Source organism: Oncorhynchus tshawytscha, linkage group LG19 (assembly GCF_018296145.1).
Source record: "Oncorhynchus tshawytscha isolate Ot180627B linkage group LG19, Otsh_v2.0, whole genome shotgun sequence".
NCBI lineage: Eukaryota > Metazoa > Chordata > Actinopteri > Salmoniformes > Salmonidae > Oncorhynchus > Oncorhynchus tshawytscha.
The window spans coordinates 22,854,475-22,869,976 of NC_056447.1; the positions used below are offsets into that span (position 1 = coordinate 22,854,475).

At 43.7% G+C, this 15,502-nt stretch overlaps 1 protein-coding gene across 3 annotated transcripts in view; it reads left to right on the forward strand.

Moving 5' to 3' along the window:
- Positions 1-238: 238 nt before the first annotated feature.
- zc3h18 (zinc finger CCCH-type containing 18) overlaps positions 239-15,502 on the forward strand; it is a 39,871-nt gene continuing 24,607 nt past the window's right edge. For all 3 annotated transcript variants that reach the window (XM_042301480.1, XM_042301481.1, XM_042301482.1), the window contains exons 1-9: positions 239-396; positions 8,920-9,836; positions 12,238-12,322; positions 12,814-12,965; positions 13,067-13,162; positions 13,424-13,581; positions 13,722-13,751; positions 14,032-14,149; positions 14,367-14,659. In XM_042301480.1, coding sequence (XP_042157414.1) covers positions 8,934-9,836; positions 12,238-12,322; positions 12,814-12,965; positions 13,067-13,162; positions 13,424-13,581; positions 13,722-13,751; positions 14,032-14,149; positions 14,367-14,659 — 1,835 coding nt within the window. In that variant the 5' untranslated portion in view covers positions 239-396; positions 8,920-8,933. The remainder of the gene's footprint in view (positions 397-8,919; positions 9,837-12,237; positions 12,323-12,813; positions 12,966-13,066; positions 13,163-13,423; positions 13,582-13,721; positions 13,752-14,031; positions 14,150-14,366; positions 14,660-15,502) is intronic.

Genomic DNA, 15,502 nt, shown 5'->3' on the forward strand with positions numbered 1-15,502 from the left:
TTGTCGCACTGCTTTGCTTTATCTTGGCCAGGTCGCAGTTGTAAATGATAACTTGTTCTCAACTAGCTTTAAATAAAGGTGAAATAAATTAAAAATTTTAAAATCACTGCGGAGAGTTTTTTGTTTTAACGTTATTGAAGTCATGTTTAATATTGAGCGCACGGTGGCGCCAAAGGACAATAACGTTGCCCGTTTATGGCGTAAACTGACAGTGTCGTATTTTGATGACGTCACTGCAATGGCCGCTCTCACTGTATCGTGTAGGTTTTTTTTATTTCCTCCAGCATAGCAGATAAATAACCATACCATTATTTATTGTAGAGCCTCAGACAAAGAGGAAGAGAGACGGGGTTGTTCTTAACGCCGCCTGTCTTCAACGAGGTTCAGGTTGGAAAGGTGACTGAAAATATTTCAAGTTTATGTAGCTAACGTTACTGGTGTTTGTGGGGGGTTGCATTGTTAATTGAACAGACAAGCATGCTTCGATAGCAGACCAGAAAGTGCTATTTTGCGTGTATAAAGTTGCTTTTCAGTTGCATTGGTTGGTTAAACCTTTTTAACTCAATTGTGGCATCTTCTAAATACAAATCAGACGTTAGCCTCTTGTCTGGTATAGCCCTCGCAGTTTTCGGGCCTGCTTCACCCGGTAACAAGCTAACGTTAGCATTGTTGTTGTAAGCTAACGAGACATCTTTTCGTCCTACTGCGCTGAAGTTGCCTCTTAATTTGCTTATATCTAGCTACGACATTGTTCTACTAAAAACACAGAGTCCCCCAGTTTTAATAAGAAAATTGTGTTGAAGGCAGCTATGATCACCTTCTCTAGTTGAAACACAACTAGTTAACGTTCGCTTACTTCGCTAGGTAATTTACCAATAAAATGTGATTTGATATAAAATATCAATATGTAATCATCTCTGACAGACTTATTGACCTGCGTGAAGTTTACTATTCTCGAGATATGGCGGATGCACTCGCTACATGCATATCTTATTACGAACTTTGGGGCCATATGCAATCAGATTACTAGCTACAATTCGCGTTTTGACGTCTTCCATCGAGATGATTTAAATGAAATCACATTTTCTTGGTCACATACAGTACCAGTCAAGTTGACACTTACTCATTTCAGGGCTTTTATTTTTTACTACATTGTAGAAACTATGACATAACACATGGAATCATGTAGTAACCAAAAAAAGACTAATCAAAACATATTTTTGATTCTTCAAAGTAGCCACCCTTTGCCTTGACAGCTTTGCACACTCTTGGCATTCTCTCCACCATCTTTACCTGCAATGCTTTCCCAACGGTCTTGAATGAGTTCCCACATGCTGAGCACTTGTTGGCTACTTTTCCTTCACTCTGCTGTCCAACTCATCCCAAACCATCTCAATTGGGTTGAGGTTGGGTGATTGTGGAGACCAGGTCATCAGATGCATCACACTCCTTCTTGGTCAAATAGACCTTACACTGCCTGGGGGTGTAAAAACAAATGATAGTCCCACTAAGTGCAAACCAGATGGGATGGCGTATCACTGCAGAATTCTGTGGTAGCCATGCTGGTTCAGTGTGCCGTGAATTCAAAATAAATCACTGACAGTGTCACCAGCAAAGCACCATCACACCACCTCCATGCTTCACGGTGGGAACTACACATGTGAAGGTCACCAGTTCTGCGTTTCACAAAGACACAGCGGTTGGAACCAAAAATCTGAACTTTGGACTCATCAGACCACTGGTCTAATGTCTGTTGCTCGTGTTTCTTGGACCAAGCAAGTCTTCTTAATATTGGTGTCCTTTAGTAGTGGTTCCTTTGCTATAATTTGACCATGAAGGCCTGATTCACACAGTCTCCTGTGAACAGTGGATGTTGAAAAGTGTCTGTTACTTGAACTTTGTGAATCATTTACTTGGGCTGCAATTCTTGAGGCTGGTAACTTGTAACTAATGAACTGACCATCTTCAGCAGAGGTAACTCTGGGTCTTTATTTCCTGTGGCAGACCTCATGAGCCAGTTCCATCATATTTCTTGATTGTTTTTGTGACTGCACTTGAAGAAACTTTCTTAAGAAAACTTTTTAAAGTTCTTAATTTTTGATATTGACTGACCTTCATGTCTTAAAATAAGTATGGACTATTGTATCTCTTTGCTAATTTGAGCTGTTGCCATACTATGGACTTGGTCTTTTAACAAATAGGGCTCTCTTCTGTATAGCACCCCAACTGATTGGCTCAGATGCATTAAGAAGGAAAGAAATACCACAAATGAACTTCTAACAAGGTATACCTGTTAATTGAAATGCATTCCAGGTGACTACCTCATGAAGCCTGTTGAGAGAATGCCAGGAGTGTGTAAAGCTGTCATAAAGGCAAAGGGTGGCTGCTTTGGTGAATATCAAATATAAAATACATTTTGGTTACTACATGATTCCATAGTTTATTTCTTCACTATTATTCTACAATGTAGAAAATAGTATAATTAAATAAAAACCCTTGAATGAGTAGCTGTGTCCAAAATTTTGTCTGGTACTGTATGCTGAACAAAAATATAAACCCAACATGAAACAATGAATGATTTTACTGAGTTCATATAAGGAAATCAGTCAATGTTCTGTTATAATCTCCACCCAGCACAGTCAGAAGAGGACTGGCCACTCCTCATAGCCTGGTTCCTCTAGGTTTCTTCCTAGGTTTTGGCCTTTCTATGGGAGTTTTTCCTAGCCACCGTGCTTCTTCACCTGCATTGCTTGCCGTTTGGGGTTTTAGGCTGGGTTTCTGTACAGCACTTTGAGATATCAGCTGATGTAAGAAGGGCTATATAAATTGATTTGAATTTAACTAAATTCATTAGGCCCTAATCTATGGATTTCACATAACTGGGCAGGGGCGCAGTCATGGGAGGACATAGGCACACCAACCTGGGAGCTAGGCCCATATGTTTGTAAGTAACTCTGATTGACAGGGCCTAGCTCCCAAGTGGGTGGGCCTATGCCAACCTATGGCTGCGCCTAGTTTCATCAGCTGTCCGGATGGTTGGTCTCAGTTGATCCCACAGGTGAAGAAGCTGGATGTGGAGGTCCTGGGCACGTGTGGTATGCGATTTTGAGGCCTGGTTGGACATACTGCCAAATTCTCTAAAATTATGTTGCTTTATGTTTGAGAAATTAACATTATATTCTCTGGCAAAACCTCTGATGGACATTCCTGCAGTCAACATGCCAGTTGCACGCTCCCTCAAATTGAGACATCTTTGGCATTGTGTTGTGTGACGACAACTGCACATTTTATAGCGTCCTTTTCTTGTCCTCGGCACATGGTGCACCTGTGTAATGATTGTGCTGTTTAATCAGCTTTTTGATATGCCACACCTGTCAGGTGGATGGATTATCTTGGAAAAGGAGAAGTTCTCACTAACTGAGTAAACAAATTTGTTCACAAAATTGGAGTGAAATATGGAACATTTCTGTGATCTTTTATTTCAGCTCATGAAACATGGGACCAACACTTTACATGTTGCATTTATATTTTTTTCTCTGTATATTTATCAGATGTTATTGCAGGTGTATCAAAATGCTTGTGATCCTAGCTCCAACGTTGCAGTAATATCTAACGATACACACTAATGTAAAATATTGGAATTTAGAAGTATTAGGACGCGCAATGTCGGAGTCAGGACTATGTATTAGATACACCTTAGCCAACTACATTTAAACTCAGTTTTTCACAATTCCAGACATTTAATCCTCGTAAAAATTCCCTGTTTTAGGTCATTTAGGATCACCACTTTATTGTAAGAATGTCAGAAGAATAGTAGAGAGAATGATTTATTTCAGGTTTTATTTCTTTCATCACATTCCCAGTGGGTCAGAAGTTTACATACACTCAATTAGTACTTGGTAGCATTGCCTTTAAATTGATTAATTGGGCCAAATGTTTCGGGTAGCCTTCCACAAGCTTCCCACAATAAGTTGGGTGAATTGTGGCCCATTCCTCCTGACAGAGCTGGTGTAACCGAGTCAGGTTAGTAGGCCTCCTCGCTCTCACACGCTTTGTCAGTTCTGCCCACAAATTTTCTATGAGATTAAGGTCAGGGCTTTGTGATGGCCACTCCAATACCTTGACTTTGTTGTCCTTGAGCCAATTTTCCACGACTTAGGAAGTATGCTTGGGGTCATTGTCCATTTGTAAGACCCATTTGCGACCAAGCTTTATTTAACTTCCTGACTGATGTCTTGATGTTGCTTCAATATGTCCACATAATCTTCCTTCCTCATGACGCCATCTATTTTGTGAAGTGCACCAGTCCCTCCTGCAGCAAAGCACCCCCACAACATGATGCTGCCACCCCTGTGCTTCACAGTTGGGATGGTGTTCTTCGGCTTGCAAGCATCCACCTTTTTCCTCCAAACATAACGATGGTCATTATGGCCAAACAGTTCTATTTTTGTTTCATCAGACCAGAGGATATTTCTCCAAAAAGTACGATCTTTGTCCCCATGTGCAGTTGCAAACCGTAGTCTGTCTTTATGGCGGTTTTGGAGCAGTGGCGTCTTCCTTGCTGAGCGGCCTTTCAGGTTATGTCGATATAGGACTTGTTTTACTGTGGATATATATACTTTTGTACCTGCTTCCTCCAGCATCTTCACAAGGTCCTTTTCAGTTCTGGGATTGATTAGCACGTTGCGCACCAAAGTACGTTCATCTCTAGGAGACAGAACGCATCTCCTTCCTGAGCAGTATGATGTCTGCGTGAGTCCATGGTGTTCATACTTGCGTACTATTGTTTGTACAGATGAACATGGTACCTTCATGCATTTGGAAATTGCTCCCAAGGATGAACCAGACCTGTGGAGGTCTCAAACTTTCTGGGGTCTTGGCTGATTTCTTTTGATTTTCCCATGATGTCAAGCAAAGAGGCACTGAGTTTGAAGGAAGGCCTTGAAATACATCCACAGGTACACCTCCAATTGACTCAAATGATGTCAATTAGTCTATCAGAAGCTTCTAAAGCCATGACATCCTTTTCTGGAATTTTCCAAGCTGTTTATTGGCACAGTCAACTTAGTGTATGTAAACTTCTAACCCACTGGAATTGTGATACAGTGAATTATAAGTGAAATCATCTGTATGTAAACAATTGTTGGAAAAATGACTTGTCATACACAAAGTAGATGTACTAATCGACTTGCCAAAACTTTGGTTTGTTAACAAGAAATGTGTGGAGTGGTTGAAAAATGAGTTTTAATGACTCCAACATAAGTGTATGTAAACTTCTGACTTCAACTGTATGTGTGGTAAGAAGTATAGACATTATGGACAGTATATGAATATAATATGTAGTCAATCTGAAGAGTGGTATATGTACAGCAGTATTTATACAGTGCATTCGGGAATGTATTCAGACCCCTTCCCCTTTTCCACATTTTGATACCTTTCAGCCTTATTCCAAAAAGGATTGACATAAATACAAATTCTCATCAATCTACAAACAATGACGAAGTGAAAACAGGTTATTAGAAATGTTTGCTAATTTATTTACATAAGTATTCAGATCCTTTGCTATAAGACTCGGGTGCATCCTGTCCTTGAGATGTTTCTGCAACTTGACTGGCGGCCAACTGTGGTGAATTCAATTAATTGAAAAAGAAAGGGAGAGCTGCACACCCTAGGAGCTCAGATGCAATAATTAAATAACCTAATATCTAATGTTTAGACAGACAAGCTGTTTTCATCAGGATATTTCAATTCATTGGACATGATTTGGAAAGGCACACACCTGTCTATATACAGGTTGACAGTGCATGTCAGAGCAAAACCAAGCCACGAGATTGAAGGAATTGTCTGTAGAGCTCTGAGACATGATTGTATTGAGGCACAGATCTGGAGAAGGGTAGCAAAAAATGTCTGCATTGAAGGTCTCCAAGAACACAGTGGACTCCATCATTCTTAAATGGAAGAAGTTTGGAACCACCAAGACTCTTCCTAGAGCTGGCCAAACTGAGCAACCGGGGGAGAAGGGCCTTGCTCAGGGAGGTGACCAAGCACCCGATGGTCACGCTGACAGAGCTCTAGAGTTCCTCTGTGGAGATGGGAGAACCTACCAGAAGGACAACCATCTCTGCAGCACTCCACCAATCAGGCCTTTATGGTAGAGTCGCCAAACAGATGCCACTCCTCAGTAAACGTTACATGACAGCCCGCTTAGAGTTTGCGGGAAAAAAGGCACCTAAAGGACCTCCAGATCCTCTGATCATAAGAAACCAAGATTCAACTCTTTAGCCTGAATGCCAAGCATCACATCTGGAGGACACCGGTCACCATCCCTACGGTGAAACGTGGTGGTGGCAGCATCATGCTTTGAGGATCTTTTTCAGCGGCAGTGACTGGGAGACTAGTCAGGATCGAGGAAAATATGAATTGAGTGAATTAAAGCTCCAGAGCGCTCAGACTGGGGTTCACCTGAGGTTCACCTTCCAACAGGACAACGACCCGAAGAACACAGCCTAGACAATGAAGGAGTGACTTCGGGGCAAGTCTCAGTGGCCCAGACAGAGCCTGGACATGAACCTAATCGAATGTTTCTGAAGAGACCTGAAAATAGCTGTGCAGCAACTCTCATCCAACCTGACAGAGCTTGAGAGGATTTGCAGAGAAGAATGGGAGAAACTCCCCAAATACAGGTGTGCCAAGCTTGTGTCATACCCAAGAAGACTCAATGCTGTAATCGCTGCCAAAGGTGCTTCAACATGGTACTGAGTAAAGAGTCTGAATGCTTATGTAAATGTGATATTTCAGTTTATTTGTAATAATTTTGCAAAATGTCTAAAAACCCATTTTTGCTTTGTCATAATGGGGTATTGTGTGTAGATTGATGAGGGGGGAAAAGATTTAATCCATTTTAGAATAAGGCCATAAGGTAACAAAATGGGAAATGTCAAAGAGGTCTGAATACTTTCCGAATGCACTGTATAGGATAGGCCTTGACTAGAATACAGTACATACTTATGAAGTGGGTAAAACAGTGTGTAAACATTATTAAAGTGACCAGTATTCCATTACGATGTACATAGGGCAGCAGCCTCTAAGGTGCATGGTAGAGTAACTGGGTGCTAGCTGGCTAGTGACAGTGACTAAAGTTCAGGGCAGGGTACTGAGTGGAGGCTGGCTAGTGGTGACTATTTAACAGTCCGATGGCCTTGAGATTTAGTTGTTTTTCATCCTCTCGATCCCAGCTTTGATGCACCTGTACTGGCCTTCTGCATGGTACCGAGGTAAACGGGCTGTGGCTCGGGTGGCTCAAGTCCTTGATGATCTTCTTGGACTTCCTTTGACACCGGGTGCTGTAGATGTCCTGGAGAGCAATGTTCCCCCGGTGATGCGTTGTGCAGACCATGTGATCAAGCCCGACAGAATGCCCTCAATGGCGCATCTGTAAAAGTTGGATGGTTTTAGGGGCCACTCCTGAGGTTGATGAGGTGCTGTTGTGTCTTCTTTACCCACACTGTCTGTTTGGGTGGACCATTTCAGATTGTCAGTGACGTGTATGTCGAGGAACTTTAAGCTTTTCAATTCATCCACTTCGGCTCATCGATGTGGTTGGGGGCATGCTCCCTCTTCTGTCTCCTGAAATCCATGATCAGCTCCTTTGTTTTGTTGACGTCGAGGGAGAGGTTATTTTCCTGGCACCACTCTACCAGGGCCCTCACCATCTTCCCGGTAGGCTGTCTCGTCGTCGTTGGTAATCCGGCATACCACTATTATTGTCTGCAAACTTGATGATTGAGTTGGAGGCGTGCATGGCCACGCAGTCATGGGTGAACAGGGAGTACAGGAGGGAGCTGAGCACACACCCTTGTGCGGACCCTGTGGTGAAGATCAGTGGAGTGGAGATGTTGTTTCCTACCTTGGTGGCCTGTCAGGAAGTACAGGGCCCAGTTGCACAGGGTGTGGTTGAGACCCAGGGCCCTCACCACTTGGTGGCCTGTCAGGAAGTACAGGGCCCAGTTGCACAGGGTGTGGTTGAGACCCAGGGCCCCAAGCTTGATGATGAGTTTGTTAGGGTAACATGGTGTTGAAGGCTGAGCTGTAGTCTATGAACAGCATTCTTACATAGGTATTCCGCTTGTCCAGATGGGAGAGGGCTGGGTGCAGTGTGATGATGATTGCGTTATCTGTGGATCTGTTGGGGCGGTATGCAAATTCCAGTGGGTCTAGGGTGTCGTAAGGTGGAGGTGATATGATCCTTAACTAGCCTCTCAAAGCACTTCATGATGACAGAAGTGAGTGCTATGGAGCGATAGTCATTTAATACTGTTATTTTTGCTTTCTTGGGAACAGGAACAATGGTGGACATCTTAAAGCAAGTGCAGACAACAGACTTGGATAGGGATTGAATATGTCTGTAAACACTCCAGCCAGCTGATCTGCGCATGCTCTGACGCGGCTAGGGATGCCGTCTGAGCCGGCAGCCTTGCGAGGGTTAACACGCTTAAATGTTTTACTAATGTCGGCCACGGAGAACGAGAGCTCACAGTCCACGGGAGCGTTGGTGGCCCGTGTTGGTGTCACTGTGTTTTCCTCGAAGGTGTTTAGGTTGTCTGGGAGAAAGACGTTGGTGTCCACGACGTGGCTGGTTTCCCTTTATAATCTGTGATTGTCTGGAGTCCTTGCCACAAATGTCTCGTATCTGAGCCGTTGAATTGCGACTCCACTTGATTGCCTTACGAAGGGCATGACTGTTTGTACTCAACCATTTTCCCAGTCACCTTGCTGTGGTTAAATGCGGTGGTTCACGCTTTCAGGTTATTTTGGCAGTTATCTGTATATTGCCTAGAGACATTGTCTTTGTGTATTAAACCAAGTGTATCTATTTTATTGACAGACAATTCTATAAGTAAATTCTTTCTTCTGTTTTAGTGGATCATTCTCCAATGGACACCCCTGAGAGTCCCACCCAGTCTCCTGAAAGCCCCAACCAATCACCCCAATCCCCAGAGGAAGAGAGGGGAATTTCTGACAGTGAGTTCCTGGCATCCCCCGAGGAGGAGGAGGACAGGCTGCTCTCTGACAGTGAGCTGCTGAATGATGAAGACAACGGTGGTTTAGATGAAGAGGGCGGTGAAGGTGGGGACTCTGAGCTGGATGATGACGAAGATGGGGGGGTAGTTCAGGAGCGTATCTCTGACCCAGAGGATGATGAAGCTGATGGGGAAGGTGGAAGGGATAGGCATACTATTCTAGAACAGGAGCAGGAGGAGTCAGTGGGGATGGTGATGATGGGACAGGAGCGACAGGAAAGCCAATCAGATGAGGAGGACGACCGGATCAGCCAAACTCCTAAGTCCCCTGATTCTGAGCCAGAGCAGGAGAGGTCATCCCCCTTAGCTGAGGAGATGTCCAGCCATGAGAAGGAAGATGAGAGTGGGGAACCGTCTGTGAAGCTGCCAGTGGAGACAGCAGAAGTAGATGATGAAGAGGAGGAAGAGAGACTGAGGAGGAGGAGGGTGGTGGTGAATCAGATGAAGGAGGAGTTGTCGTCTGTGTCCAGAGAGCTTGATGAGCATGAGCTGGACTATGACGAGGAGGTTCCTGAGGAGCCCAATGTTCTAGCGCCTGAAGAAGATGACGAGGTGGAGAAAGGACCCAGAGAAGTGGATGAGAAAGAGGACAAGAGCGTCAAAAAGAAAGAGAAGATACCAATCCTTCCTCCATCCCCGAAAGACAGTCCACCTAAGAAGCCTGAAGAGTCCAGGGCTCAGGACAGAGGAAGGAGAGATTCCTTTCGTGACAAAAAGGACGAGGATGATGGAGAGATTGATGAGGGAGAAATAGATGTAAGTAATGTGATTTATATGCTCTCTTCAATCTGCATTATACTTTTAATCAAGAAACTGATTTCTTTGAGTATGCAGGACTACTCACACTGAGATATGGGAAGGAAGCAAAACAGGAGAACAGATCAAGTACAGAACTGCAAAGTCAGAACTGGGGCTGTTGCAGTGACCATATTACCGTCACACCAACAGGCATGTATGTGTATTGACTACAGTCAAATTCCACGTGACCGTTGAGTCACGGTAATCTCCTATGCACTCTGTACATGAATGGCACTGATGCGTTGGGACTACACAACTCGCTAACGACCGTCAGGAAGCTAATGACTTGATACGCAGTGCACTATTGTCCCTCTAATCCAGCGTTTCCCAAAGTCTGTCCTCTGGAATTTAGTTTTTTGCCCAAACACTATACAACTGATTCAAATGATCAAAGCTTGAGGTTTAGTTGATTATTTGAATCAGCTGGGTAGTGTTTGGGCAAAAACCAAAACGTGCACCCCTTGGGGTCCCGAGGACCGAATTTGAGGAACCCTGCTCTAACCACTCTGACATCAACGCAAATACACTGGAAAATCACATCAAACACTCATCATCAAAACAGTATTGTGCTTTTAAAACTCACTGTGATCGATCAACTTGAAAAAAGAAGTTCAAAAACAGGTTGAAACTAAGTGAAAAACGTGTTCGTTGTGGATCTTGTTTTAAAGCCAAACAAGGAAATGGATAGCACTTTCTAAGGGGATGATTCATTAAAAGCAATTGACGTGGCATGTAGTACACCTATAGGCATATTAGAGCTTATGCATACGCCTACATATGATCACGCCTGGGAAAAAAGTCTGAATTAATGTAATGATTGTGCCGTTATACAATACATAGCCTAATAGCCTACCACATATTCTTTGGTATGTAATTGGTAGCCTAATAGCCTACCACATATTCTTTGGTATGTAATTTGTCTAGCCTATAATCCAAAACTTAACCAATTCTAATATTTGCCTTTGAGTGTGGACTGAATTATTATACATACTGGATGGACGGTTTACCTTATGCTACGCTCCAACATTACTATCCATGAGTCTGGGAGAGAACCTACAGGCCTAGGTGATGCTGTTGGTTCATTGATTGTGCAGGGCGGCTACAGAGTAGGCTGGTTGGCCTACAATTACAGTGAATTAGTATTTGATTTATTTGATTAGCCTCACCACCATGTGTTTCCATCTCTCTCGCTCTCCTTCATTCCTTTTTGTGAGCGCATAGAGAGAAATATGTTTCATTGTGTAAACATGTTACTATCGGTGTTCCTGAACAGATTTCACTTGGTTGCTTTCCCAAACGAAGCACTGTGTGGCTGCAGCAAGAGGGTTGGAGACCCCTTGACATAGTTTGGGTAGAATATCACCAGCTCCTCAAACGGCCCAAACATTTCTATATGCAATCCACGGGAGGCTGGTGGCACCTTAATTGGGGAGGACGGGTTCGTGGTAATGACTGGAGCTGAATCAGTGGAACGGTGTCAAATATATCAAACTCATGGTTTCCAGGTGTTTGATGCCATTCCATTTGCTCCGTTCCAGCCATTATTATGAGCCGTCCTCCCCTCAGCAGCCTCCACTGATACAATCCTGTGTGGAACGCAGAGTTTTGATGATTGCCACTTAAAAGAGGATTTCAGCTTTCTACTGCAACTATTTATTTTTCAGCTGCTAATATTAAGCACATTGCTCCGCTGTAAAACCAGAGTCGCCTACCTGGCACGATGAAAAAAGGAGCTATGGTTAAAAGTAGCCTCCAGTCGCTATTCGAGTGGATACGGTCTTTTTTCCCTTGCCCCAGTTCTGCACATTTGATAATGGACCATTTTAAATCGAAACTAATTCCACATATTATTAAAGACAAGATTATATTGAGAATAATCTGATGGGTGCGAATGTGATCACTTGATGAGAGAACAGCATGTGCAGCCTGAGGCAAGGAACAGAGCACAAGCTTTTTTTGTGACTTTCTCAAATCATCAATATACTCGCATCATGCAGCCCTTATATGTTTTGATTTCTAAGACATTCTAAGGTTTGTATTAGTCACAACTAAAGTTGCAAAAAATGATTGACTTTTTAAAGGGAAGACTTTCCAAAGGCGCCCATCAGCGGCTTGTATGTGTGAAGGCCTGAAGATGCTGAACGTGTTAATTTAAAGGCAAATTACAGGGAGATCAGCAGTCATTTGCATGACAGTTACCATCTGACAACATTTAATGACCGCCATAACCCGAGTCAGAACCATGTGGCAATACAAATAACCTGCCTTGCACCCTGTCCCACTGACCTAGAGTCATAAGGTTACTTCCTCGGATGCACATGGAGAAGTGAGTTGATATTTAGCTGTTCCATTTGTGCAGGATGACGACCTGGAGGAGGGAGAGGTGAAGGACCCCATGGACAGGAAGGTCAGACCCAGGCCCGTCTGCAGGTTCTTCATGAAAGGTACCTCAACGTACTCTCCTGTGCACCACTCGCGTGTACAACACCTGTCTTTTGACGAAACTACACTGTGCAAACATTGCGTGTGCAACTTGAGCATTCCATTCTACACCAGAGACGTATCATGAAGGTTAAACCGAAGGTAAAAACGTGAACCACTTGATCAGCAACACAAGCCTTGCGTGTTGTTGCTTCACTGATGTTCTGCTTCTGTGGCCTGTGTAGCGTTTCTCCAATGTAACGGTCCTTTTGAAGCAGTGATATTGAAGACACTTGTTTCAGACAGCAGGGGGAAGCATTGTACTTCATAACTTAAATGAAGATAATGTGGTAATGGAATATTATTAGGAGCTAAGCCACATACAGCGATGATGGATGTCAACTTACACCCAAACACCATTTACTTCAAAGTATTTGAATTCAATGAAAATATGCTTTTTCCAATTCCCATGTGTCTGTTTTCAAAATGATACAGCTCTGTTTTTCTTTTCCAGGTAACTGCACATGGAGTATGAATTGTAGGTTCATCCATCCAGGGGTCAACGACAAGGGCAACTACTCTCTCATCTCCAAGCCAGACCCCTTCTCTCCCAACGGGGCACCACCTGGAGCACCCCACCCTCTCATTCCTGGAAGCAACCCCTGGGTATGCACCACCTCTGGCCTGCTGTATTTGGACCTGAAGAGTGTGTGTGTGTTTCTGCATTGGGTAAATGTATTGTGTTTACATCTGTTTCCCTGTCTCAGGGTGGACCTGCTGTTGAGGAGCTCCCTCCACCCCCTCCTCCAGTGGAGCCTCCTGTGGAGAGTGCCTGGGAGAGGGGTCTGAGACATGCCAAAGAGGTACAACACCCTCTCAGCTCTTACAAGCATATATGTACTCCTCTTCTGTACAGGTTATTTTTCAGCACCAGCTGATATTGAGTATGTTGATTTTTTTAATTGACATATTTTCTGAGGGGGTCACCCTGCTACATTTGGCTCGTGAAGCGTCTTTATAATAATACAAGTGTGCATGTGTGTTTAGCCTCTGGGTTTGTTCAGTCAGCAGGTTATGGTGAAATCCCAGACTTTCCTCGTGTAAAAATTGCCCTATTCCCCTAGGTGTTGAAAAAAGCTACCATACGCAAAGAGCAGGAGCCAGACTTTGAGGAGAAGCGCTTTAACGTGACCATTGGAGAGGATGAGCGAGACTTTGACAAGGAGAATGATTTCTTTAGGGAACGCAGCTACCGCATCACCAGAGAAATCAGAGACCCGGGGTAAGCTCAGGAGCTATGGTTCAAAAGAGAGAAAATATCTTGCCATGGTGGATGTTTTCAAGAATTGTTTTAGACTACTAAGAATTGTTTTTAGACTTAGTCTCCGTTTAAACTGTTTTTGGCCTTTTCTTCCCCCGTAGTGACTTGGAGTTCAGAGACCCAGTCTATCCGTAAGTACAATGTAGGGGGCGGTAGTAACGTCCTCTTTTCATGCATCTCTTATCTCTACGTTTCCCTGCTTGATTATCAGCTCCTGCTCTGCTGTGAGAATCCAGCTGGTCAGTTATAATGATCAGCCCACTCCACTAGGCCTTATGATTCACATGTCTAATTATGGGTTTGTTCAAATATACAAATAAAATGAACCCTAAATTATATAGATGGTGTATATAGCTGCACAGCTATTTATCTCTATTGTACGATTTGTCCTCGTTTGTGATGTCATTTCAGTAATGACCCATATGCTGATCCATACTATGACTATGAGATGGAGGCCTTCTGGAGAGGGGGACAGTATGAGAACTTCAGAGTGCAGTACACAGAGACCCCTCTGCCCTACCACTACAGTGTAAGTACACTCAGAGTACACTCATCCACCACCCAAGGACTACACAACTTTAAACACAAATGCACAATCGATATTAACTTTGTCGGATTTGCATTTTACTTGTAAGTCTTTTGGTTAAAGAGAATCTTGAATGCGCCGTTGGAAGCGTAAAGCAGGTTGAGCCTGGCTGGAGGTCTATGGCAGTGTGTTTACAAACCCACCTGTATATGAATGTTAGGAGCGTGAGCGTGAACGTGAGCGGGACCCGCGAGAGCGCCATCGTGACCGTGAGCGGGACCACCGCGAGCGAGAACGCCGGCAGAGAGAACGCGAGAGGGAAAGAGAGAGGGAGCGAGAGAAGGAGAGGATGCGCAGAAAGGAGGAGTGGGAGAGGGATCGCATGAAGCGTGATGAGAAGGAGAGGCCCGTCAGGGAGCGGCCTCCACGTGAACCTCGGGAGAAGAAGGAGGGGGAGGACAAGCAGCCTAAAGGTCCCCCCAGGTCCCCCATCGATACCAACATGCCCCCCAAGTGAGTAGCATGTCCTTTATTACAGGTAGCATGTCCTCTAGACCAGGGGTTCCCAAATTCGGTCCTGGAACCCCCCCCCCGTGCACGTTTTAGTTTTTTTCCCTAGCAATACACAGCAGATTCTAATAACCAACTCATCATCAAGCTTTGGTTATTTAAACCCGCTGTGTAGTGCTCAGGCAAAAACCAAATACTTGAACCGGGGGGAAATGACCGAGTTTGGGAAACTCTGCACTAGACCAGGGGTTCTTAAACTATTTCGGCTTGAGACCCAAATGACAAATGGACTATTCTCCCATGACTCAAATAGTCCTCCAATGACTTAAATGAAAAGGAAATGATGTGTGATTTATAGATGTATTCTCAAAACTCGTGACCCACCTATGACATGCTGGGTCCCAACCCATAGTTTAAAGCCTCAACCCTTAGTTGAAACTAGGGATGGGCATTTTACATTTTTGCACTGTATTTATCAATATGCCAAGAGATCGCAACAATACCTAATTTATCATGACTATTACAGATAACAAATCCTAATTGCTGATTTGCCCCATATATATGATATACATGCATACATACAGTTGAAGTCGGAAGTTTACATACTCTTAGGTTGGAGTCATTAAATCTCGTTTTTCAACCACTCCACACATTTCTTGTTAACAAACTATAGTTTTGGTCGGTTAGGGCGTCTACTTTGTGCTTGACACAAGTAAAATTTCCAACAATTGTTTACAGACAGATTAGTTCAAATCAAATGTATTTATATAGCCCTTCGTACATCAGCTGATATCTCAAAGTGCTGTACAGAAACCCAGCCTAAAACCCCAAACAGCAAGCAATGCA